Source organism: Polyodon spathula, chromosome 2 (genome assembly GCF_017654505.1).
Source record: "Polyodon spathula isolate WHYD16114869_AA chromosome 2, ASM1765450v1, whole genome shotgun sequence".
Lineage (NCBI taxonomy): Eukaryota > Metazoa > Chordata > Actinopteri > Acipenseriformes > Polyodontidae > Polyodon > Polyodon spathula.
In genome coordinates this window covers 64,899,569-64,926,824 of record NC_054535.1, presented here as the reverse complement: position 1 = coordinate 64,926,824, position 27,256 = coordinate 64,899,569, and the positions used below count along the sequence as shown (strand labels likewise).

Sequence of the window (27,256 nt, the reverse complement as noted above, 5' to 3'; positions counted from 1 at the left end):
ATTTCCCAATCACCAAGGATTATTGCTTAGTATGTGTGTTTGTGTACACTGTCTTCCTTCTCTGGCAATCTAGAGATGGTGATGATGATGACTGTTTTTCTTGGGTCCCATTTTCATTGCCCTGCCTGTCCGTGCTGACTGCACTCTTTGCGGTACAGGTCGTGTCATCCAATCAGGGGTGTTCTTTGAGTTGCGGTGACGTCAGCGTCACTCCTCTTACTAAAGAAGGAAACAAACAGAAAGAGACCAGACAGACGCTGAATTATAGGATCCAGTAGTACTGGAGACCGTTGTGAGGGGCACCACGAAGCACTGAAAAAGATTGCTTACAAATAAAAGGAAGATAGTCAACCACCACATACCTCCAAAGGGAAACCAGGATACAGGCTACCCTGAAATCACTTGAACAGGTAAGCTGAAGGGTAAATAAATCTACTTTTTGTATCCCGAGTTAACAAAACGTAATCAAGTCACGTTGTCATGGTATCTGAACATGAACAAGCCGAGAAAGGTAAAACAAAAAGTGAAACAGAAAAAAGGTTAAGACCTCAAATAGGCTATCGTTTTGAAAAATCTAACTGCACATGGGTATAGTGTTCTGTTATGTTTAAACAAAGAAGGCAGATGTGTTCCCTTAGCAATAGTCGCTATAATAGCTTGGGAAAATTACACCAGTAAAATAATAGATTTTTTAAAAAACATCTAATGACAATCCGGAATTCTTAGTAACCTGTTTTATGAGTTTTGGGAAACGTGATAAGAGATTCTCTCAAGAAAAAAACTAGATTGCCCAGACCGTGTGTACTGGGTCAAAACAGGAAGAGATAGGAAACAAAGAAAATAGGGACAAAGCACGGAGAGCTGACATGAAATAAAATTGTGATTAAGTAATAACACTTTATAGCAAGTGTTATGGCTACAGTTGCATTTAGAGGGTATATTGGTATTTAAAGATGTGTATTTAATCGAATGATTGTGTTTTTGGCGTAAATTAAACTGTTATCGTTGCTTACCATCCATGACTCAGTGATTTTTTTTTTTGAAGGGCTCTGATACATTGTGCGGCCTGTCAGTTTTCTAACATACAGCTTACAAATCGATAGAAAGTAATATTGTACTTTTTTTTACTCTTCTGTGATGTTACGTTAGCTAGCCATTAATTATTTTAAACGTGTGTCTACATTCGTTTTCTTTGGTAAAGTTACTGACTCTCTTCAGGTTATGCCAGATCAGCAAAAGACATATAAACACGTTTTGGCTTGATGCCAGTTTTTTTTTTTTTTTTTTTTTTTTATTAATTCTAGGGCCGCCTTTTTATTAAAATAATAAATACATATCTCAATAAATCAATTAGTTAGGTTAATTTTTATTACTGTATGCCAAAGACTAGTTTAACAGTTGGATCGTGATGACCGGTTATCTGGGTTTTGAAGGGATAAAGAATTAGGGTCAGACAGCAAAGCAAGTAAGTTCCACGTATGACGCAAGTAGTTTGGATTTAGAGTTGATTGGCGTCAGGCTTAGTTGTATTCAAATTAATGTCTGGTGGTTATTTACAAACACCAGTTGACAATTTATAGCAATGCAGTACTGACTTGTGACGCTGGTCAAGTAAAATTAACTTTGTTCCAGTCCTTGACGCAGATTTAGTAGTTCGTTTTCAATGTCTTTGAAAGGGTAAATGTGGCAAATGATAGCTTTTACAACGAATTTACCTGTTGTGGGAGTTTAAGTCAGGCTCAGTAAATTGCACACTATTCATAAACACCATACAATGTTCCGTGACATTTAAGATGTCCACAGAAACTACTGTATTTAATGGGTTTTCTGTCTGAGAAAATTTGAGATGTGAGCAATACATGTTGAGATTTAGCTTGTGGGGGAATTGCCAGTCGCAATTCTGTTCTGTTCTGCTTTTTTTTTTTTTTTTTTTTTTTTTTGCTTTTCGTTTCTCACCAAAGACGGGGTTCTGTGGTGTTGACATTTCCACGACGGTGTGCACTGCTAAATGATTAATATGTAACTCCCACTACAATGTAAAGAAGCTGCAGTGCAGATTATTCTACCCTTTTCGGTAAACGTCGGGGGTGGAGGCAGAGAGAAATACCGCACTGCACTTCAAGGCTGCGGTTCTGTGTAGGAACTGTCTGCCAGGCATGCAGCCTCTGAGGTAAAAATAGATGATGTTTTCAGAAGCTCCTGTTGATTGGGTTTTATGTATCTGCGCCTCCAGATCAACACGTCACATTGCAGCCTTGTGACAGGCGGAACTAAAGCTCGCGCCCATGTGACTGAGCTGAAGAAAGACATTTCAAACAGCAGGCACACACGTGATGGAGGCTAGGCTTTCCAGGGACACCGGACAATCTTGAGGGGGCTAGCAACAGTGCAGTGTTGACAGATTAGGCGGGTTCACACTCAATTGCGCTTGTAGTTTTTGTTTTGTGCATGAAAAAATGGCCTTGGGCGGGTGCCTAATTTTTGGGCTAGTTTTGGGGCATTACATTTCGATATCTTTTTTTTTTATAGTTTTAAACTATTAACCATATTTTAAACCAAAAATACAAAGCTATATAATACACAACCCCTAGTGTTAACATCACTGTTGCTAAACATGGTAACAGTAACACGCATCAATATCCATTCAGCAATTAAAATAAAAGGCTACAAGTGAGTGCCCCTCCGCGTCACATTATAAGATACACACAGTACTATTGAATAACAGTTAGCTTTTGCAGGAAGTATTTGTTACACTTTCAAACTCGAAGGAAGTTACAAGCTCACCCGAGTGCCATCAATCAATAATATAAACAAACGTATTATTTTACTTTAAACATTACAAATACGCCTGTGTAATAATAATAATAATAATAATAATAATAATAATAATAATAATAAATATAATAATAATTATTATTATTAAATCAGTAACATAGAGCTCGAGTTACAGTGTCACCTACCTATATAATTAACTCACTGACCTGGTCTATATTTAGGGATTTATTATTATTATTATTATTATTATTATTATTATTAATAATAATAATATAATAATAATAATAATAATAATAATAATAATAATAATAATATCGTATTCAGCATCTTTAAGCAGCTTGTTGAGTAGTAAAAACGCACAGGGCTGAAGTAAACTGCAGCTACATTTCAACCTTAACCTCTGTACCTCAGAAGCAGTTTTATTAGACAAGTGTCCTTACTAAATTTAAAGCGTTAAAACTAAATTGCCTGTATTCATGATTATATGATAGGTGTATTGATTATATACGATAGATTTATTTATTTATTATATATGATAGGTGTATTAATTTGGTTATCAAACAACCAAAAAAAAAGCCTTGCGTGTTTTTTGCAAGTGTAAAACAAAAAATTCTCTCAACAGCAGACAATCTGTGGTTTTCCACATTATTTAGAAGAAAATGGATTCCTAGGATACCTGGTAATTAAACACATAAAACACAAACAAAGTTACAATTGCAAATATTGTAGTTACTGTTTTTTACAATGGAGAACAACATCAGAGTGGGCAGGTTTTTGTAAAAATATTTGGCAACCCTGGCAACAGAGTGAGTTGTCTGTCTCTTTGGGACAGTTGCAACGAACTTGCAGAGTTAGTACGGAGTTGTGTACTAGCTAGTACGGTACTATCTCGGGATCATCCCCAGCTGCGTACTAATTAATACCAATTGCAATGAAAAAAGAAGCTGAACAAAGTTGGGGACTAGCTGATCCCCAGCTTTAGTATGGTACTAAGGATCAATCGTTGTTGTTGTTACCAAACAGGAACTGAAGGGGGCTCTGAATCATTCATTCATTATCAGAACCGCTTTATCCTTTGATACGGCGCAAGGTGTGATGGCTCTGAATCAGAACATTTGAAATATTTGTACCAGTAATGTATGTATTTTACGATATTTTAGCTAATAATCATTTTTACAATGTTACAAATAGGCCAACATTTATACATAAATATTAATTTGTCTAACATACAGTACCAGTCAAAAGTTTGACTACACCTGCTTGAAACCAGGTTTAAACTGTATAAACTTGTCTATAAACACTTAATATTTTATTATATGATACGTGTACTTATGTAAGCTTATAATCATAAGTGAATTGCATTCAAAAATGTAATTTTTAAATGGAAATGTAAATCTTTTCAATTTCAATGAAATGGTCACCCAAAGCAAGGGGATTCCGAAGCCCAAGTCAGTTAAAAGTCTGAAATGTGTATAACACCGTGTTAGGACACTGGCCTAGGTATAAAAGTGTCTTTGTTAGATGTTCTCTGAGTTAACTAACATGTTACCCAATTAACCTGTTGTCACCAATTATTTTTAACAGGTGAGGGTCCATGATTACTGTAAAGATAGGTAGCATAGGCACAAGTTTGTCATTCCTGAATGTAAGGGAGCAGAAAATGGCAAAATACGCTCAGTTAAGCAAAGAAAAAAGACAGTTTGTAATTCCTTTAAGAAATGAAGGTCAATCTTTAAGACAAATCGCAAGAACTTTGCAAGTGTCTGTAACTGCTGTGGCCAAGACCATCAAACGATTTGAAGAAACTGGCACTCATGAGGACCGAACAAGGTCAGGCAGGCCAAGGGTGACCTTAGAATCAGAGAACAAGTTCATTCGAGTCACAAGTCTGCGAAACCGGCAATTAACTGCCCCTGAAATACAAGCTCAGCTAAATGCTACAGAAGTACGGATGATTCAACATCAGCTGTTCAGAGGAGATTGCGTAAAGCTGGCCTAACTGGAAGAATTCCTGCAAAGAAACCATTGTTAAGAGTGCAGAATAAGAGGAAGAGACTTGCCTGGGCCAAAAAACACAGAAACTGGACGTTTGAGGTGTGGAAGTCGGTCTTATAGACTGATGAGTCAAAATTTGAAATATATGGGTCCAACCGCCGAGTATTTGTAAGACGCAGAGAGGGTGAGCGCATGAGTTCTGCATGTGTGGTTCCCACTGTCAAGCATGGAGGAGGCAGTGTCATGGTTTGGGTTTTGCTTTGATGGTGACAGAGTTGGTGATCTTTACCAAGTCCATGGCAAGCTCAACCAGCATGGCTATCATAGCATATTTCAGAGGCATGCCATTCCATCAGGATTATGGCTAGTTGGGCAGTCCTTCATTCTTCAGCAAGATAATGACCCGAAACACACCTCAAAGTTGTGCAAGAACTATCTAGCGAAGAAGGAAAGAGAAGGACAACTTAATCTAATGACCTGGCCTGCCCAGTCTCCAGACCTAAATCCCATAGAATTTGTATCGGACGAACTGGACAGAAGAGTCAAAGCAAAGCTACCCACAAGTGCCCTACATCTCTGGGAATTGCTGCAGAAGAGCTGGGAAGACATGTCGGGTGATTTCCTGCTGAAACTTGTTAACCGAATGCCTCGTGTTTGTGAGGCTGTTATTAAGGCAAAGGATGGCTATTTTGAGGAATCCAAGATTTAGAGACAATTTTCAATTTTCTTGAACATTGCTTTGATACTCCTTATGTTTTGTTTTGTATATTGTAACATGTGTTTTCATTTTCAAGTATTTACAGAAACGTATACAACGTAAAACTTTGTCAATTATGAAAAAAAGTGTGCACGTAATAATTTTTTTTTTTAAGATATTTATGCATGGTAAAATACTCCATATCAGGGCACACGGACTGCCTCTAAAATATTCAGCCAAGTGCAATGCTGTGAAATAAACTAGCAAAGTTGGTTTAATTTTGAATTCTGTTTTCGATTACAACATTAGCTTTATACATGATACAGACAGTTGCAGCTTGTACAATGGGGCCCAGGCTGTTTAGTAGGAGTTCATAATAATCTCTCCCTTTTTAAAACGTTTTGGACAGTCGGGTGCCTAATAAAATAGTGAAGAACTGATTAAGCCTTGTAAATTGTAAGATTAGTTGATCTGACTTCACCTACGTTTCCAAACTGTGCTTTGTAGTCAACGCTAATTATAAATACTGAGAAACACGTCTTTTGATAATTGGAGAATTTGCCGGTGCTTGCTTATTTGCTTTCTGTTTGCATTAGGCAGTTTATTCAAGTGTTTGAGTTAATAATGTAATCCATGAAGAAAGCAATGTCACCGCGGGTGACATTTAGGAAATCCCTTTAAAACAGCCTGGGCACTACCGCGCAAGCTGTCAGCGGATACAGACAAATGGAGCTGCGGTATAACAGGAGTCATAAAAAAGCAGGAACCCACAAAGAAAGGGCCTTTGGAATCTTAAAACAATGTTTTTATTGTCTCATTTGGTCTGTGTACCAGTGCAGTAAGAGCCAGCAGCATTATTGTGGCCTGTGCATTTCTCCTCAACTTTGCTATCGACTGGAATGAACCACCTGTTGGTATTTAACTTGCGTACTAGTTTAGTACGGAGCTGCGTGCTAACCACAGGATCATCCCCAGTTAGTGTGCTGCTTTCAGTTCGTTGCAATTGACCCTATATGAGCAGCTACCTGAAATCAACAGGGGATAATAGAGAGTTTTCGAATGACGTTTCAAGTCACGTGATCCTTATTGCGTGTTTCGACCTGGTGGGCAGGCAAGCTGTATCTCTGATTCATTTAAAGTGGTTTCAGATCTTATAAGATAGTTTAGTTTGCTATTATGAAAACATTTGTGTAGTTATTGGCTGTTGCACAAGGCAAGGACAAGATAGTGTTTCGTTTTATAGGTTGCTGAGGGTTATACAATTGCTGGGAGAAAAAAAATAATAACGCATCGAAGATTAGGCAAGTGGCTAGCAAATATCAAGGGCAGAGTTGGAGTGTAGCCACTTGTCATCAAGAGTGTGTTCACGACATTTCATTTTAGGTATTGTACTTTTACATTACTGAATAGTATTTAATAGTAGTTATTTGAAATGTCCTGTTCCAAAAATATAATATAAGTTACAGTAATATTAGAATATAAATTGATATATTTATGTATTTTTTAAACCTATGATTAAATACATCAATATAGTAATATATGTATTTCATTAATACTTCAATATATTAATAATTATGTTTGATTTTGTAACACGCAGAATGCAGTGTTATCGCAAAGGATTAGAAAAGAGAATTCTTATATTTAAAATAAAAAAGGTCAAAAGGGAAAATAAACATTTGTAAACTTGATACTTGTTTTATTATAGTGTTTGGGTCTTTAATTTGTTTGTAAAAGTAACATGGTATCGCCAATAAGATAATCAAAAAAATAAATAAATAACTGGTAAAAGGTTTGATGACACAAAGGTTGTTTATGATCGTCTTCACCCCTCTAACCCATCCACAGATGAACTGGTTATATAATTCCAGTTCTTTGTAGCATCTCAAATCTTCGAGGGTGTATGGGCTAGGTGTACTAATCATATAATTTATTATGTCTGGAAAACAAACGCTTGGCAATAATTGCATGTCCTGGTTCCATCTTTGCTCAGAAATAGCGTACAGGTTTTGATTACCAATTGTATGTATCATTTTATTATGTCTTTTCTTGGATGATCCAGCAAATTTCCTAAAATAGTGAGACAATGCTGCCGTTTCCGACGTTGTTCACTGATGTGTATCGGTGAAATTCACACAAGCCCACCAACAGGGCCACCGTCTCTGTTAAGAACGGTTGCTAGGTGATTTCTGACATCATCGAAAACGGTCTATTCAGAGTTATGTACAGCGATGTGTTTGGTTGAACAACTGTCTGTACCACTACCCATTTATTATGGCATTATGTTAATTGAAAAGGGAAATGTAGTATCCAGTCATTTGTTACCAGAAACAATATTACAGTATTCGTTAGAATTCAGTTACAAACATCTTTCAATGTCCTGAAATAAAATGGGCGGAACAGGACAGTGTGTGCCTATTGTGAATACAACCATTTTGAAATCGATGTAAACTTATCCAACATCTATATCTATCTGTCTCTATCTATCTATAAAAATATACTTTTTTGTTCACTACACACCTGTCTTGAAATATTTCAGTACGTTTGGGAGGTTTTATGTTTACAGAGCTCTAGCCACTACAAATCGCAACAGATCTTAATCATTTCTCAAAATATAATAGCAATCTCATAAGATATTTTAATTGTAAAGTTCACCTAGATTACATTCGGCACAAGGTTTTCGGTGCTTTTTTGTACATTTAGCCACAGTTCTGTTTTAAATCCTCTAACTGTATTAGAGCTTTAAATCCTGCTAACAAGCCTTCATTCCTGATTTGTAATCTTGTTTTAAATCTGGCAGGCGAAATCTCCAATAGGAATGTGGTCACTCAGCAGTTGGGGCGGGTTTAAAGTACTCGGAACGAATCAATGATAGATAGAAGTCACGAAAGCGGAACATTGCCCAGCAGCACTGGGAAATGTATTTTATTATTTTTGTACTAGGTTTTATTTTTTAATGGGGGGGAAAAGGGTAAAGTCAACGTGAATTTAAAACCATTTCCACATTTTTTTTTTTTCCGGTGTTGACTGTCCACTGATTTTCATTTTTTTTGTATCGGGTGTTTTATCGGTTAAAACCGAAAATTGGAAGCCCTACTTATATTACACCTACAATTTAATTTTTTAAAATACATTTAATAGCCTTTAACAGGGCTAGAAATTAACTTAAGGCAGTTGCAGGGTTCTCCCCAGGAATTCTGTAAGGCGGGTAGCAGAACACTATAGCGCAACCAGATATAGTCAACAAAAGACAGCACATTATTCAAATGCTTTGTCATGTTTATATATTTAAGGTAAGGCAAATTTATTTTTCCGTTAAGTGCACCCGGCTATAATGTTTTATTGTGGCTTTAACAAAATGTATTTAAAAATAAGTAAATAATGCAGCACCGATATTTTTTATTTTCTGAAGTCCTATACATCCTCTTACTTCAGTAATACTCCAAGTTTTGATCTGTATCTAACAAATCGCAAGCCTTCAAAAATGATTCATGCACAGCTTTGCTGTGACAGATCAGCTGTGCCGGTGCCACGTCGTTGCCACGCTGTGCCCACAGTGAGGTGTGCGCTTTAGATTCTGGCTTAGACAAAAACGCCAATCCTCCAATTTAAAGTGGTAGTTTAGCTTAGAGTAACATTATTTCTTATAATATGTTGTTCATTTATAAAATATATAGGCAATTTAAATTACGAAAGCTCAAAGTTTTTACTGGTGGGGGGAGATCTGCCAGATAAATAAAGAAGCAACATTTGGTGCATAAAGTGTTTTTTTTACATGTTTTAAAAATGTGTTTATATTTATTTCGGATATGTTTGTTATATGAAACCTGATTACAAAAAATGATTTGATCTTATGTGGTCTTCTAGATATAGCTAGGATAGAGAGAGGTATGATTTCTGTAATGAAGTGCATTTTTGCAAACTTCACATGGTTACATGTTCTATCAGAAATCTGCATCCATGTGCTTTCTGCAGAGGCTGCAGAGTACAATCTTTACTCCATCCTACAAAGATTTTAGTTTCAAAGAATTTATATGGGTATGGGGAGCAGACCTACACTGCTTTGATTGACAAAGAAGGCGATGGTAAGGTTTTGATTTAGAGTAAACAAAACCTCGGTAAGGTTGTTGCTTCCATTTCCCTCAATGCAATTTCATGAATGTTCCAGATGCTTTAAGTGATCCTGATGATGTTATTGTGAATTATGCACAGATACATTGTAATAGAAAATTGAACCAACAACACAGATGTTTGTTTTATTGTTGTTTTTTACAACATTACCATCATTTTAAATGCATTGAAGTTGAAACTGGGGCATATAGTACTAGTACCTGTTCTGTCTGTTTTTTTGTTTATTTTATTTTATTTTCTAGAAGTAAAAACAAACTGTCCATTAATGTTACAAAACAAGTACGAAACAATGCAGGTGTCTATAAACATCCTTGGATTCTGTGTTATTTATTTACAGTTCAGTTTATATATATATATATATATATATATATATATATATATATATATATATATATATATATATATATATATATACACACATAATTTAAATAAGACTGGTGTAAACTTGAAACTGGTGGAATAGCAGTTTCTGTTATACTCTTAACAACCTGGGATTTATACTGTTGCAGGACTGGTCTACGGACCCTTTTGTTTGTTTGTTTGTTTGTTTGTTTGTTGTGTGTGTTAGCAGGGAAGTGGTAAGCTTGCCTCAGCCAGGATTGGTGGGTGACGTCCGGGGAGGCGGGGACATGAAAGCAAGTAGAGAATGCGATGTGTGAATGTGCTGCTGTGAGAGTGCAAGGCTCTTTATTTTGGTGTGGCCCAGGTTATAATCATCCCAATAAACCTGCAAATTGTGTGTGTCTCCTTCCTTCATTTTCCACGGTATGCTACAATATTGATTTGGTTTGTGGACGTTGTAAATCATTTCGGGAACAGAAACCAATAGTGGTTAAAGGCGAAACACAAATAACGCAGCCTCCTAATTATGGACCCCCGAGAACCGCATTATAACACAGTAGGACTGTATTTGATTTTTAAATTGACGGAATAAGCAAACACTATTCTCATTGCTGGTGCTTTTGAAAACTTGAGAATCATTTACTACTTACATTAACACACACACACACACACACGATTGCTTGCATTGTCATACACAGACACATGCAAAAATAAAAGTAAGCGTTACAGGAAATTGTAGGGATTATTTTGACTGTCCAAAATAAACATCAAGGACAGAAAATAGCAGATGATGCAGCGTTTTGCTAGATCACATTTCAATATTTAATGACGAAAGATGTTTTGTTTCAAAGACTTTTTTTTGTGTGTGTGTGTTTTTGTTTTTTTCAGTGCAATATATCTGTTTTTACTTCTGAGTTATTTTTACACAAAGGACACAAAGAAACAATATATTGGTCCACTTTCCTAGTAAGAATTTAATATTGTCAGATAGGCCTAGTCATTTTCATAGTGTGCAAAGTTACTTGCAGCGTTGGCTTTAAAACATTTTCTAAATCACTAAATTAAACTATTGACTCTGTTTTGCAAAGTCATTTGATTCAGGGTATGCTCTAGCTTCTAACGGTCTTTTCTGTTTGTTTTCATAGCATCTACAGCATACAGATATGGCCCAGGAGACGAACCAGAGCCCAGTGTTGTGCGCTATGGGCTGTGGCTTTTATGGGAATCCTAGGACGAGTGGGATGTGCTCGGTATGCTACAAGGAGCATCTGCAGAGGCAGCAAAGCAGTGGCAGAATGAGTCCAATGGGTAAGATTAACTACAGCATCCACACATTTCTGTACTGTTGCTATTGCAAGTAGGTTTCGCTTCACTACAGTAGGTGAAGATGTATTGCACTAAATTACAATTATTTTCATTTGTTCTTAGATTTATACTTTTTTTTTTCATACTGTTGAAGTATTTATTTGTGGGACGTTGTTGGCTATAATGTCAACACTTTTTGCACAAACAAAAAATGAAAATCAGTAGACCCACGATCAAGCTAGTTGTGTCTCTCATAATGCCATCTACTGTACTGCTACAGGGTGAAAAAAGTAAGACTGCCCTTTCTGTGAAGTGTTTCAGTACAAAACCCCTTTTAATAATTCTGCCTTTCACCGAACACACCCCTTTCTAATGGGTACAGTATCATTACACTAATTCAGCTTTATGTCTAGCATCAAGTGACCCCAAACTGTTTTAAGTGAGGTTTACCATGTTGTTCTGCAGAAAGATTACTTTGTACATTTGCTCAATTATAGCACAGTTTCAAAATACTTTTAAATACTGATCTGCCTGTGCAATTTTGCTTGTCCTGCACGTTTTGTAACAGAAGATATGATGAAGGGGGCCCACTAATAAACCAGCAGGGTTGTATGGTTTAAACTAGAATGTTGGCTTTTTGGGTAATAACTACAGTTGATGTGTTACATCTATGTTTGCTTTGACAAGTAAGTGGTTGAAGTCTTACTACAGCTTAAATAGCCATTCTGTTTTTGTGTGGTTTGGCTTGGGAGGAGGAGGCTTGTTATAACCTAAAATAAAATATATTATTATGTAAATGTTTTCTCAATGTGTAACAAGTTTTTTTTTTTTTTTTTTTTTTTATTACAGCTAATGGTGTTGGTTGTTTTTTTTTTTTTTTTTTTTTTTTTTTTTTTTTTTTTTTTTTTTTTTTTTTGTGTAGTCCCCCCCATATGTTGTTATAGTAAAGTGAGTTTATGGGGTTATACCAGTTCACCTGTTCTACTACAGGACAGTGAAACTTCTGGTTTAATTAAAGTATTTCAGGAAAATGTGTTGATAAGGTTGAAATTAGACATTAAAAATAAGCTGAATATCAGAACTAAAACAGGACTCGACAGATGTTTTAAACCTTGCCATGACATTAAAGCAATTGCAGTACGATTGCTTATAGAATAATGTTCAACACAAGTTTTATTTGTATTTTTCTATTAAAGGTAAATTTTCTTTGCTGCAGGTTCTAGCAGTGTTTCCAATAGTCCTACCTCAGAAGCTTCCGCTATACAGAGAATAGAAGCTAGTTTAAGTAACTCGGAAGCCGCTTCCAGCATGGCTGATACAGCAAGGTGAGTCCAGAAGATTATCTTAACATTTTCATCAGGAGAGTTTATATCCAAAGGTGGCGGGATGTAAAGACAACATTTCACCAAGACTAGTGTCAGTACTCAAAGATCATTTTTAATAAATGCTCAATAATTGCTCTGCTACAAAATAAAGATTTCTTAAAGTACATCTGTCGACTTAATTGTTTACGCCTAAGAATTTTGTAAAGAACAGTTTCCTACAGGTAATGTGTGTGTACGTGTTTATGAAAGCATTTTTTAACTTTGACTAGGGATACAACAATTTGAATAACCTCTGGTGTTTACTAGTGGGTGTAAATATAGAGAAATGTCATCTGAAAGATGCTGCATTGAAGTAACTGCTGAACTGTTCTGTACTTGACAGAGGTATGCCAGCATCTTCCTTGCCTGTAACGCAGCAAATGACAGAAATGAGCATTTCCAGGGAGGAAAAAGTCACTACACCAAAAGCTGAGGCAGCCGAACCAGGTATGGTTTGTTTGAATTTAAAATCACTGTCATATAAGGTTTTAAAGCCATTTGACATTGTTTCTGGCTCTACCAGATACAATATGAACAGAGAGCATTTTTATGAACCTTTAATAAGCAGTAAGGAGCAAATGCATGTGTTTTAAACAGTATTTCGTAATTCTTTGAAGATCCTGGGACATCTTTGCATGTGCTTTAACATTACTCAATTACCTTTTTATTTAGACTTTTTTTTTTTTTGATAAATAAAGCGCCCTGACTGTTTTTTGTTTTATAATATTTTCTGGGGGAAACTTATAAGAAATGAAAGTAGGCAAATGTTTAGTCTGTGGTTATCTCAGTGTTACCCCTAATAATAGATGGTTAATTAAAGGGAACTTCAGCACTACATGAAAACTAAAACAAACTATCCCACCTTGCTGTTCCAAATGTATTTGGTCATTGCATAATAATCTGTATGCGCCCAAATATCTGTTCTCGAGCATCTTTTCTGAGCCAAAAAACATGACTTCCGCATGTACCCTCACATGCGCTGAAATGTACGGCGCGTGCTCAGTGAAGCGTAGTATAAGCTATATTACCTCCGTGTGTAAACACACTAGAATTTATTTTCCCTTAACACTGTCTGATAAGAGCAGTGGACTCAAAATGAAACCTAAACTGTGAACTCTGTCACATGATGAGGGGCTTAACTTCAGACAATCGTAGTTCCGCCTAGGAAAACTGCATACACACACTGAATACATCATTGGAAAGCCCTAGTCTGTACTTTCAAACAAGACATATAGATGCCTAAGGAATGTGTGTGTACCCACCGGGCTAAGTGTAAAGATTTCAATTAAATATTTGCATAAGTACAATATAACAGGTCGTTTTTGTAAAAATAAGTTATCTGGCCAGAGTCAGGAACACAACCCCAAACTATGGTTAAAATATGCTTCGACTTACTACGCTTCGACTTAAAACGCAACTTTCATGAACCAATTGTGTCGTAAGTGTGAGGACAGCCTGTAGTTAAAATGTTTAGTAAAGTTTTGAGTCTTTTTTTTGTTTCTTCCTTTCGTATCGGTGTTCTTTCTTTCCATCTCTGCAGTGACTCGGATATATACGGGGAGTCTTAACATTAATGGTTGTACAAATATTAAGAAAACTGCACTATTAGAATATATTAAGCAAAAAAGTGACTTTTATTTTTTATTTTTTTACAAGAAATGCATTTTTGACTCTGCAAATCAGTTTGATTGGGTTAAAGATCGGAGGGGGAATATATCTTTTAGTAATGGAACAAATCTAAGTGGGGTGGCTATTCTGTTTTTGAAAATTTCAATCCCAGCTCAGTTATTATTGATGAAACAGTGAAAGGGCGGCTGTTGAAAGTTCTGGCTTGTATTGAGGGCACGTTTTATAAATGTTTATGCACCAACTAATGGTAGGGAGCGAGTCTTGTTTCTCCAGCATTTAGAAAGTATTTTAGCAAACTGTGGACCAGAAGAAGTTCTTATTTTAGGTGGTGATTTTAATTGTACAGTACATAATGGTTTAAACAGAAATCACATTGAGCCTCATCCACAATCTGCTAGAGGAGTTTTTGAGAATTTTAAAACATTCAGAACTGATAGATGTATGGAGAAATTCTAATGGTCAAAACATGAGGTAATGATGTTTCCCTGGCCCGATTTGGGCAGTTTTTATACTTTTAAACATAACTTAAATCTTTATAAATCTTGTTATTATTTCTACTGGCTTATCAAGTCATCATTTAGTTTCATGCTGTGTAATGCTTCCAAATTTGAAAATTCATAGTGCATACAGGCATTTTAATAATCGTTTAGCCAATGATGGACATCTTAAAAAATGTTTTATTTTGTTTTGGGAGAGATGGAGGGTGAAGAAGATTTTTCTTCTTTGAGGTTATGGTGGGAGGTTGTGAAAGTACAGATCTGTTCTTTTTGTCAATAGCTTAATAAAAATGTCACTAAGAATTTAAACAAGGCAATGGGGGATTTGTAGGCAGATATTCTAGAGCTTCAGTAAGCTCTGGATTCCTGACCAGATGACAGTTGACGGATCTGTTGGGAACAAAAGTGCAAGGGTCATTAATTAGGTCCCGCAATAAGAATCTGGTGGAAATAGATGCATCAACCACATTTTTGGGTGGGCTAGAAAAGAAGTGCCCAGAGTAAAATGATTAATTACCTGAAGACAGAGGATGGGCAAGAGTTGAGGGAGCCTGTGGAGATTAGGAGGTGGCTGTGGATTTTTGTAAAGAATTGTTTTCAGTGGATATTGTGGAGGAAACTGGGGCACAGTGCTTCCTGCGGACTGAGTAATGGTAAGGTACCTGGACTCTATGGTCTCCCCATGGAACTGTATAAATCTTTCTGGCCTCTGCTGCAAGAGGATTTGTGGGAGGTTTTTAGAGATAGTGTGTACAAGGAGTGTTACCTTGGAGTTGCTGAAGTGCTGTTCTTACTCTTCTTCCTAAGAAAGGTAATCTGTATCAATTCTTGGTGTGCATTATAAAATCTTTTCTAAAGCCCTGGCAAATTGTTTAAGGACTGTAATAGGGAAGGTGGTGCATTCAGATGAAACTTATTGTGTATCTAACAGATCTGTTTTTTTATTTTTGTATTATTTATTCGAAACATTCTAACAGCCTCCAAATTATTTGGTTTTAGGGCAGGTTTAGGGTCGTTTGATCAAGAAAAAGCTTTCGATAGGGTTGACCATGGTTACCTCCGGAGAGCTTTGGAAGTGTTTGATTTTGGGTCCGGTTTTATAGAAAAGATTAAATTACTCCTATTGTTTTTAGTCTGTTGAAAAATAATGATGATTTGTATACCCCTTTCCCTGAAAAGACAGGCATAAGGCTAGGGTGCCAATTATCTGGAATGGTCTTGACTGGTCTGTCCATCCCTCAGGTTTCCAGTGAGCTTCCAGATTTATCCAGGAAGCAGTGTGGTCCAGTGGTTAAAGTCCAGGATTTGTAACCAGAAAGTCACTGGTTCAAATCCTACCTCTGTCACTGACTGACTCACTGTGACCCTGAGCAAGCCACTTAACTTCCTTGTTATCCATCCTGCAGATGAGATGTTAAATCGATGGCCTGCCTCTTCTCCAGCATTCTCTCTTCTCTTTTTTTTTTTTTTTTTTTTTATATTGCTGTCTTTTTTTTTTTTTTTTTTTTTTTATATATATATGTGAACGGATTTAGATAAGGGTCTATTCTAAAGGTGGAAACATATATATATTATATATATATATATATATATATATATATATATATATATATATATATATATATATATATATATATATATATATATATACATACATACATACATACATACACATATACATACATACAGACAAGAGAGAATGCTGGAGAAGGGGAAGGCCAGCCCCCTGAGATGGAGGTGCCTCATCCTGAAACTCTCCTGTAGAGGAAGAATGTTGATAATCAATAACTTGGTGACCTCTAGTTTATGGCATTGTTTTAATGGTTTAGACCCCCTGGAAAGCTGGTTAGGCAAATTCAGTCAGCACTTTTTTGGATTCCTTTTGGAATGGAGTGCACTGGGTGAGAGAGTGTGGTGTATTTGCCAAGGGGGACATGGCCTTATAGACATTTCTAGCAGAATTGCTGCATTCTAGCTTGAAACCCTGCAGAGGTTGCTGTATTTCCCTGAGAGACATTCTTGGATGCAGTTTGCTTCTTTGTTCCTTCGCCAGGTGGGTGGGATGGGGTTAGATAAAACTTAGTTCTTTCTGTCAGTTAATAAATTGGATCTGAAACAGCTGGCAGAATATTATGGCAGTTTATTTAAAGCGTGGAAGCTACTGACAGTAAAAAAGGATCCTGGGAATGTAACCTTATGCTGGCTGTTAGAAAAGCCTCTTGTAGCAAATCCTGGTTTTAACCGTTTGCGGTCCATTTATTCAGCACCTGTCTGGCGAGTCAGGTCCAATATATTTTCACACACACTGTTTATTTTACACTCTGTTTTAAAACGAATTTTGTTAAAAGTAAAACAGGTTTAAAAGGCACTGCATTTCAACAGGACAGTACTGCATCTCCAGCCCCACCCCACTCCTTGTTTGCTGTATTTATCACATAGGCGTCTTCATAGTCGTGCGTACTGATAAATCATCTCCTGATCACTCGTTTTATCACCAAACTCCTCCATACTGTGATCCAAGTCATTATTTTATTACTATAACATCTCAAAAAGCTTGGCAAATGTCTGATTTTTTTTGGAGAGCTGAAGTAGCTATCTCCTTTGTTTGTGTCTGTGGAGAAGGGACTGTGTATTGCTTAGACCCGCACTTTTTTTTTCTGCTTCTTTTGGCTCCTATCTGTCTCACTCGGCCATTGAAAGGTTTTCTTAGCTTTTTCTGGAGAAAAAACGACTGGAGACCTGTGCTTGATGTCTTTTTGATGATATTGGACTGGAAAGGGAAAATTGTAATGTCAGTCCTGGTCTGACATAGGACCGCAAAGGGTTAAAAACAAAATTGGGGGAATCCAACAGTTTTATAGAGCTTTTAGTGAGGGTAGGAATAGTAAAACTGAGACAGCTGCTGGATTATCACAGCTTCACATGGAAGAGGTTGGAGTCCTTGTTTTGAGAGCTAGGGATCTGCTGGGTTCGCTTGGCTGAACGTTTCATTAATGAAGTGTGCAATGTAATGCCTGTGGAAAATATAAAGCTATTTGGAGGAAATAAGACTGTGCCTCAGCCTGACCCTGATTTTCCCGATTTAGATATTTCCCCTGAACTCAGTCTGGACTGAGTGCCAGGGAAGCTGTTGACTGTTTAAAGATCTGAAAGCTCTTTCCCTGGCTACAGTAGATGGTAAGAAGCTCTATAGAATCGGTGTAAAAACACAACATCAGAAACAGTTTGAGTCATTACTTGATACTCCGTGGAGAGTGAGGTTAGGAGTGGAAGGAGATATACAGCCTGCCTGGGGTTCCTTGTACAAGCCACCAGTACCAAAAAGATCAGGTGATCTGTTGTGGAGAAGTTTACACACTATTCCTGCTGTTTATTCTTTTGTGTTTATTATTAACCCTGAAGTTAAAGATAGTTGCCCTTTTTGCTCTCAAAGAGACTGTTTTTCATTGTTTTCTTTTTTGTAAAAGATTAAAACCCATGTTCAATGTGCTGAGAAATATTATTGTTGGATTGGGTTTCCAGTTCAGTGACGTCAACTTTTATTTTTGGTTAATTATTTTGCAAAAATTACAATTTTAAAATTAAACTTGTTAATTGTATTTTTGGACAAGTCAAATGGGCTATTTTTAAAAAAGTAAAAAAGCAGAATTAAGCAGAATGAAGCTGGATTTTAGTTATTATAAAACTACAAATACAGTTGTCCCGTGTTATACTGCCTCCCTTTATAACACCACCCTTGCATACCGCCAGCTATTCTCTCTGAACAAATGTCACCAATATACTGCTAATTTTATCTGTTAAGTATTGTAGCTTACCTCATTGTCGTGCCAGCAAAGTAAACCTGGCCAATTAAAAAAAGCTATGCCGTTAACCTTTGACTCGCTTTCCTAATTTGTTGTTAAGTGAACATTCATACCAATGTCATCAATGGCGAGTCGACCCTGTATTTAAAGCCAGAGTAAAAGAATGTGTATGTATGTATCTGAAAATAAGAAAGCAAGTCAACAAGACATCGCAAATGTTTTCTCACCTAAGTGAGGCATATACTGTTAATCGACGGACAATTGGAGACATTGTAATGGATAAAAACAAATGGCTTACCTTGATGGAACGGGCCAATGTGTTTAACCTGAAAAAGGCTTGACGCATTCTAAAATAAGTGACTTTTCTAAACCACAGTAACTTTTAAGAGTATGGTAAGATGTTTGTTTGTTTGTTTACGTGCAAGTGTTGCACAAATGAAGGCTTACTTAAACTGAAGCAGCTGTTTTGTAAACAGCTGAATAGTTCTTTTTTTACTTTAAAGTGTTTGCCTGTACATATTCAATTTCTTTTTTCTTTTTTTTTTAATGTTTAAAAAAGAATGCTGAGCTTAAATTGCTTTGTGAAATAAATGGATGGCATCGTTCAATGGGGGATAGTATTCAGCAGGCTTGCAGTGCCACAAACACTAAAGTTCAAATGACCAGTACAGTAAAAAAAAAAAAAAACACACACACTTTTTGTTTTTATGGAATTGTTGTTTGGGTGATTTGACACTAAATGAGTGTCTTATTTTTTATTATTATTTTTTTTTAAACTATGAACTGTTCCTCAAAAGTAACTAATTGTATAACTAAAAAAATAAAACATTTGAATTTATTGCAAACATAGAAGGTTGTGTGTAGTGTTTTTTTTTTTTTTTTTTGTTTTGGACCCTCAATGTAACACCACCCTTTCTTTTTGCCCATGGTCCTTACCTAGCAGTATAAAGAGGGCTGACCTGAAATTTAGAGAGCTTTCAGCAGATTTGGTGTATAGATGACGTGTTGTGTGACAATTGACGATGAAGTTTTGATATTCTAATGTCTGAATTCATATAATTGGCTACATTCACTACATTCACTACATGTCATTTTCAGCAAGTTGGGCAATGTTTAAGCGAGCATTTCGGAATGTCGTATTTCCTTTTTTCAGTCCCATGAGGTTCTGACTCGCTCTAAAGCAGTACAACGCATTTTTGATACAGAAGGCTTTCTATAGAGATCACTATGTGAGCCTCTATTTAAAACATAGTTAAAGAGCTGCTGTGTTGATCCTGTGTTGTATGTGTGGTGTTGTGTTTTCTTCTTCTTTTTATTAATATATTATCTCACATTACATGGTGCTGTTTTTTTGACACGCAACTTCTGGTGCAGTGGTAAATAAGTGCGAGGTATTATTGCTATTTCTAGCGAATGCGAACATCTGATTTTTGTATCCGATGAAAAACATTAGAATAAGAACTATTCATTCGGCTATTTCACACAGTGTGTGTGTGTATGAACATACTGCCCTACCGGGCATTTCATTTGTGTATTATCTAAAAATTCTAAGTGATTTCTCTCTTAACCGTTATAGAAAAATAACTAAACAAAACCAAGCTGTGTTGGTTTTTATAGGTTCATTTATACATCATACAACAAATTTTACTGTAATTGGACTTCAGTAACATGTTGATTTTACCATCTGTGCAATTGATACCTGTTTTCATGTTTTAAAGAGGATGTGTGATTTGATAGCGCAAATAGATACACAGTTTTGTGGCAGCTCCAGATTATTTTTTTTTGTTTTTACTGGAACAGTATATAAAAGGCGTATATTTATATTCTAATTCTATACCTGTAGTCCAATGCTGGCAGCCTTCTGAATTAATATTTACTCGCCAAGCTGGATGTAATGTTACGGTTTTATTTATCAGTTCAGGATTCTAATTTATGGCAGACTGGACAGCTTGAAAGGGAATTCCATTTGCAGCGTCATTCCGTTTAAAGGCAGTCGTTCTAGATGGCATGGGGTGCCCAGTTTCAATAAGTGGGCTGTTATAGCTTTTATATGGAGCTGCACGCAATCTGAATTAGAAATTTTGAAAGATTCTGTTACTTACAACAAATGGTGTCTGATTTCCTAACATATGATGAATTTGTACGAGTGATTTGGAACAGGATGAGATTGTAATGAAAACATGGATAGAAGTGTGAACCTGCCTTTTAACCTTTGGATTTGTTCTTGGTTACCTTGCTGTTTATGTCTCCTGTCTAAGTTTAGCAGAGGTGTTAATCATCGTTTGATCAGCGCTGTTGCATCAAGCATCTGAAAACTAAATGCAGAAGTCTGCAGACAGTAATATGATGGATGAGAATATTCTATTCTATATTCTTTGCTAAAAGTACACAATGGATTAAGTTAAATACGTGTTTATGATGAGGATATTGTTATAAGGAGATAATAAAGCTACCAGTCAAGCCCCATCAAGTTCACATCTGAATACAGTATAGTAAGGATTTGCAAAGATTGTTTTGTAATTTGTGGGGGACCTACAAAATTGAGCCGCTGTAAAGATTATAACCTTGTTCAACCTTGTTCATTCATATAACCCTTTCATTCACAGTTTTAACTCAGCCTACAGCATCAGCTTCCCACCCCAGTGCTCCAGGAAGTGATGAAACAAAAGCCCCAGAACTGCCCAAAACAAGGAAGAACAGGTGTTTCATGTGTCGAAAGAAGGTTGGCCTAACAGGTGAGATGGGAGATTATATATATATCCATCCATCCATGGATGAAGGCTGTATTTGCATCCTGAGCCATTTGGGGGGGGAGAAAAGTGATAATACCACAGTAGTGACATCAAAAAGTGATAATTCCTCTAGAGGAAAATATACTTGAGCTTTTTGACCCATTCGACTCAGAGACCATCATTTTCAATTCAAACACAAAATGTCTAGTTTTCAATCACTCCGTGTCCACAGTACAGAAATGTTCATTAATGATCAACAAAACACACATATACATAAACATAAAAAACTGTATTAAATAAACTTTACACAGTAAAGTTCTGTGTAAACGGGTGTAGAACGCTTTATGCACATATAAAATTATAAAACATAAATAATTAGTTATAAAAATAGCATAAAACCAAAATATAACTTATGCATGTGAAAGTGCTTTGAGTGAAACAGAGTTCAAAGGCTCCCTCTGTCTGTTCAGAGTTCTATTACAGCTTTCTAAGTACAATCTATGCAGAAAACACACTTTTCAACTGTACCAGTGCATTTGCCACAGACTTGCCTTTTCACAGAGTGCAGACATCAAAAGTTATGTTGTTGTTGTTGAGGTTGTTTCATGTCAGAAAACTTTAGTCCCTGACAAAGCAATTTGTGAAGTGTGTGAGGGGCTACGGGACGATTTCTTGACGAATGCTGCCAGCAGCCAATAGGACAAGCTAGCAACAATAGCGACAAAGAGAAAGGTTGTGCCCCTCTGACATAAGTGACATTTCCTATCATGATTGCTTACTGAAGGTACTTGGTAAGTAAATAATTGTTATAACTTGTTAACGCCAAAGCAGATACTGTGTGTGGTAGCGTGTGCTCTCTTGGCAATCAATTTCTACAGTCACTCGTATTCGATATCCCTTTCAAACCCCTACTGTATGCTTGTATTGGTAATTTATTCAAAATACAAGGAGGGGTGTGCGTCTGTGTGAGAAATAGAGAGAATGTAGGTTACGTTGTTGCATATTTAAACCTATAACAAACTTATAGTAGCCTACTATTAAAGTTGTATTCTCGTCTCTTCAAAAGCACAACACTCGCTCGTAGTACAAAATATTTATTAGTTTAAAAGTCTTCAAATTATTCATTAGAATTTGGTATTCTGATGAAGATCGCTTGACGGCCAGTCTCCCACGCCAATCTTATAATCTAATAAATATTTTGTACTACGAGCGAGTGTTGCGCTTTTTGAACAGGTTAGATTTTACTACTTTGGATGCACCTTGACTCGAGTTGCATCAGTCCGTACTGGTCACGTCTATTAAGCCAATTCTCCACATTTTCTTTTTTTTCTGTGCAAAACAATGCACAGATAACAGCGATCTCCTCCTTGCTTGAGTCCACGATTCTCCCAAATGATGTCTACGATTCTGTAACACAAATAGGCGCAGTCCACGACAAGATATCTCGTGTAGTGTGTTTGTAGCTTACAATCCCCGATCTAGAGTGAGAAATTGTAGTTCAATCGGTAAGTGTGCATGGCGCTGCGTCTCCCGATTTTGCAAAAATCATGCAGTGTAAGCCTGGTTTAAGCGCTATCCGAAAGCTGGCCAAAGTTTTCTTCATATAAAGAGTTTAGTTGTTTTGTTTTTTATTCAATTGGAATTTTACTCAGTCCTACATTTAAATTATATATATAAATATATATATATATATATAGCAAGCATATATTTAATTGCAATGTTTACGACACATTAAACACACACAAACCACACACACACACACAGTACTATGCAAAAGTTTTAGGCAGGTGTGAAAAAATGCTGTAAAGTAAGAATGCTTTCAAAAATAGACATGTTAATAGATTATATTTATCAATTAACTAAATGCAAAGGTAGTGAACAGAAGAAAAATCTACATCAAATCCATATTTGGTGTGACCACCCCTTGCCTTCAAAACAGCATCATTTCTTCTAGGTACACTTGCACAAAGTCAGGGATTTTGTAGACATATAGTCAGGTGTATGATTAAACAATTATACCAAACAGGTGCTAATGATCATCAATTCAATATGTAGGTTGAAACACAATCATTAACTGAATCAGAAACAGCTGTGTAGGAGGAATAAAACTGGGTGAGGAATAACCAAACTCAGCTAACAAGGTGAGGTTGCTGAAGACAGTTTACTGTCAAAAGTCATACACCATGGCAAGACTGATCACAGCATCAAGACACAAGGTAGTTATACTGCATCAGCAAGGTCTCTCCCAGGCAGAAATTTCAAGGCAGACGGGTTTCCGGATGTGCTGTCCAAGCTCTTTTGAAGAAGCACAAAGAAACTGGCAACGTTGAGGACCGTAGACGCAGTGGTCGGCCAAGGAAGCTTACTGCCTAAAACTTTTTCACAGTAGTATGTGTATAATATACATAAATACATACATACATACATACATACATTGAGGGTACAAAACATTAGGAACACCTGCTCTTTCCATGAAATAGACTGACAATGTGAATCTAGGTGAAAGCTATGATCCCTTATTGATGTAACCTATTAAATCCACTTCAATCAGTGTAGATGAAGGGGAGACAGGTTAAGGAAGGATTTTTAAGCCTTGACAGTTGAGACATGGATTGTGTATGTGTGCCTTTCAGAGGGTAAATAGGCAAGACAAAAGATTTAAGTGCCTCTGAACGGGGTATGGTAGTAGGTGCCAGGCACACCAGTTTGAGTGTGTCAAGAACTGCAATGCTGCTGGTTGTTCATGCTCAGCAGTTTCCCTTGTATAAAAACATTGCAAGGTCTGATGAATCCCAATTCCTGCTGTGTCACGCTGATGGGAGGGCTAGGGTATGGGAGAAAACAAGTTTCAGAAGGAAATCGCCCAACATGTCTTTGAAGTGTGTTTCGGGTCATTATCTTTCTGAAGATTGTACTGCCCAACTAACTGTTATCCTGATGGAATGGCATGCCTCTGAAGTATGCTATGATAGCCATGCTGGCTGAGCTTGCCCTGGACTTTTGGTAAAGATCACCAACTCTGTCACCAGCAAAGCAACCCCAGACCATGACACTGCCTCCACCATGCTTGACAGTGGGAACCACACATGCAGAACTCATGCGCTCACCCTCTATGCGTCTTACAAATACTCGGCGTTTGGACCCAAATATTTCAAATTTTGACTCATCTGTTCATAAGACCGACTTCCACTCCTCAAACGTCCAGTTTCTGTGTTTTTTGGCCCAGGCAAGTCTCTTCCTCTTATTCTGCACTCTTAGCAATGGTTTCTTTGCAGGAATTCTTCCAGTTAGGCCAGCTTCACGCAATGTCCTCTGAACAGTTGATGTTGAAACATCTGTACTTCTAGTAGCATTTAGCTGAGCTTGTATTTCAGGGGCAGTTAATCGCCGGTTTCGCAGACTTGTGACTCGAATGAACTCGTTATCTGATTCTGAGGTTACCATTGGCCTGCCTGACCATGTTCGGGCCCGAGTGCCAGTTTCTTCAAATCGTTCTGATGGTGTTTTCCACAGCAGTTACAGACACTTGCAAAGTTCTTGCGATTTGTCTTAAAGATTGACCTTCATTTCTTAAAGGAATTACAAACTGTCTTTTTTCTTTGCTTAACTGAGCGTATTTTGCCATTTTCTGCTCCCTTACATTCAGGAATGACAAACTTGTGCCTTTACTACCTATATTTATAGTAATCATGGACCCTCACTTGTTAACAATAATTGGTGACAAAAGGTTTAATTAAGTAATGTGCTAGTTAACTCAGAGAACATCCAACAAAGACACTTTTATACTTAGGCCAGTGTTCTAACACTGTGTTATACACATTTCAGACTTTTAACTGACTTGGGCTTCAGACTGAAATCCCCTTGCTTTGGGTGACCATTTCATTGAAATTGACCACATTTTCATTTAAAAATAAAGTTTTTGAATGCAATTCACTTATGATTATCAGCTTATATAAGTATACGTATCATATAATGAAATATTAAGTGTTTATAGACAAGTTTATATAGTTAAAAGCATAGATAATCATGAAAAACCTGGTTTCAAGCAGGTGTACTCAAATTTTTGACTGGTACTGTATATATGTGTGTGTGTGTGTGTGTGTGTGTAATATATAAATTATGTACAGATTTTTTTAATGTTTGTGTTTGAAGTACCCCTAGAAGCAATATGAGATTATGCAAATTTATAAAAATTTGCCCTCAGGAACAGGCTGTATAAAATATCTTTGCAAGAATACAGCAAATATATAAATAAATGAATAAAAAAAACAAAACCTGAAAAGACATTTACAAAGCGTTCACTCCCTTTTTTCCTTTCTTTTGTGTTAGGTTTCGGTTGTCGCTGTGGAAATTTGTTCTGTGGACTTCACCGCTACTCTGACCAGCACAACTGTCCATATGATTACAAAGCAGAAGCTGCTGAAAAGATCAGGAAAGAAAATCCGGTTGTTGTAGCTGACAAGATCCAGAGAATATAAGGCATAAAACCTTATTAGGCTGAACAGTGGATAAAGGACTTTTTTATTATTATTATTATTATTATGATCTTAAAAATCAAATAGAGAGCAGATGCATGAACAATCTTTTTTTTTTTGACTTTGGTGTATGCTTTTGTTTTTCCTTCTGGTTTGAAAAAACAAAACAAAAACAACTGCAGGACCTGATATTTCAGGAGAGCTGAAGTACTGTTCTACAATTTGTTTTCCTCAAACTCTTGGGAGATCTCCTTTTGAAACCCGCATTCATCTTTGTGCCAAAAATGGAATGGGATATTCATCATATTCATGTTCATATTCATTGTTTTGCTTCTTTTTGCAAAGCAAAGCTATGAAAATGATGTTTTTGTTTGTTTGAATAGATGTCTACATGCAAACTTTATTACTGCTAGAGTTAGAGGCAGACCGGAGATGTACAATACCTATTCTGTTCATTGTTTTACAGTCGTAGACAAAGGCAAGGCAAATCTAAACACAGATGATCCATCTTTGATGTATTTGGCCTTTTCTTTATTAACATAACATATTCAACCAAGCAACATCTTTATATCACTCTGCTGCTTTCTTAATTGTCTGACTGCAGCTGAACAAGTAGTTAAACATACCTTGATTTATGTTGTGTCATGTTTTGTCACTGGTCAATTTGTAGCGATACCTGAAATAATGCTTATTGATATTTCAAAAACATGCCTGTAATTACTAAGGTTGTTAATTTTGTGATGCATATTTGATGCCTGGAACAATGCCCTTTTACTAGGGTATAGAAGTTGGGTATTATTGGGTGTAGCTATGCAACCCATACTATATAACAATGCACAATATCTGACATTAAGAAATGGCAATATACTTCAATAATGGGTGTTCAATATTTTCACTTCTCTTCAAAATTATTTTAGTTTTTAAATTTTGTATGATGTGTAGAGGTCGTGCTGATACCTATTATACACGCATAAATGTTATATATGTATGTGAGACATCTGTCTCTCACGCATACACACCTGTTTATTTGTATACAGGGGGTACAATGACAGTAGCTAAAGAACATTTTCTTTTGATTTCACAACCATCTCCCTTACTCTGGGGTGTCCATTGGGATTAATAACCAAGGTTTTTAAAACAAAATGTGTTCTCGCCTCATTAGCGTAACTTTAATTGGATTCATATTGTTGTGAGCTTGGTTCTTTAACCAGGATGAAGTTCATTAGGCTCAACACGAAAAGGTTATTTTCCTGTATTCCCAGTAATATGAACTCCCTATTCCCATATATTTTTCCATGTGCTGCACATAAGGGGTGTCTGAGGTTTTGGTAGGATCCTATTGCTTGTAACAAAGCAAAGGAACCTTTTAGTGTTTTGACAGGGTTGATGAGCATTGAGGCAGGAAGAAATAAAGTAACGGGTGAAAATATAGTCTTGAAAAAAATTGAATTGAAAACGCATGATGATGATGTTATGTTAATGACAGGATAATGTTTATCTTTTTTTTTTTTTTT

The 27,256-nt window shown here is 36.5% G+C and overlaps 1 protein-coding gene across 1 annotated transcript; it reads left to right on the top strand.

The window, feature by feature from the left end:
- The first annotated feature begins 231 nt into the window (after positions 1-231).
- Positions 232-27,256, top strand: LOC121299131 (AN1-type zinc finger protein 5-like). Its single transcript, XM_041226700.1, has 6 exons — positions 232-410; positions 11,083-11,245; positions 12,459-12,567; positions 12,950-13,053; positions 21,142-21,270; positions 25,597-27,256. The coding sequence occupies exons 2-6, from the start codon at positions 11,101-11,103 to the stop codon at positions 25,743-25,745; spliced, it is 636 nt and encodes a 211-aa protein (XP_041082634.1). The 5' UTR covers positions 232-410; positions 11,083-11,100; the 3' UTR covers positions 25,746-27,256.

What these genes read in the sequence shown, in the direction of transcription:
- LOC121299131 (XM_041226700.1), top strand. Translation starts at nt 11,101, where the DNA reads ATGGCCCAGGAGACGAACCAGAGCCCAGTGTTGTGCGCTATGGGCTGT. An exon ending in TGGCAGAATGAGTCCAATGG is followed by an intron (nt 11,246 to 12,458) that starts GTAAGATTAACT and finishes TCTTTGCTGCAG; the next exon opens with GTTCTAGCAGTGTTTCCAAT. An exon ending in AAAGAAGGTTGGCCTAACAG is followed by an intron (nt 21,271 to 25,596) that starts GTGAGATGGGAG and finishes CTTTTGTGTTAG; the next exon opens with GTTTCGGTTGTCGCTGTGGA.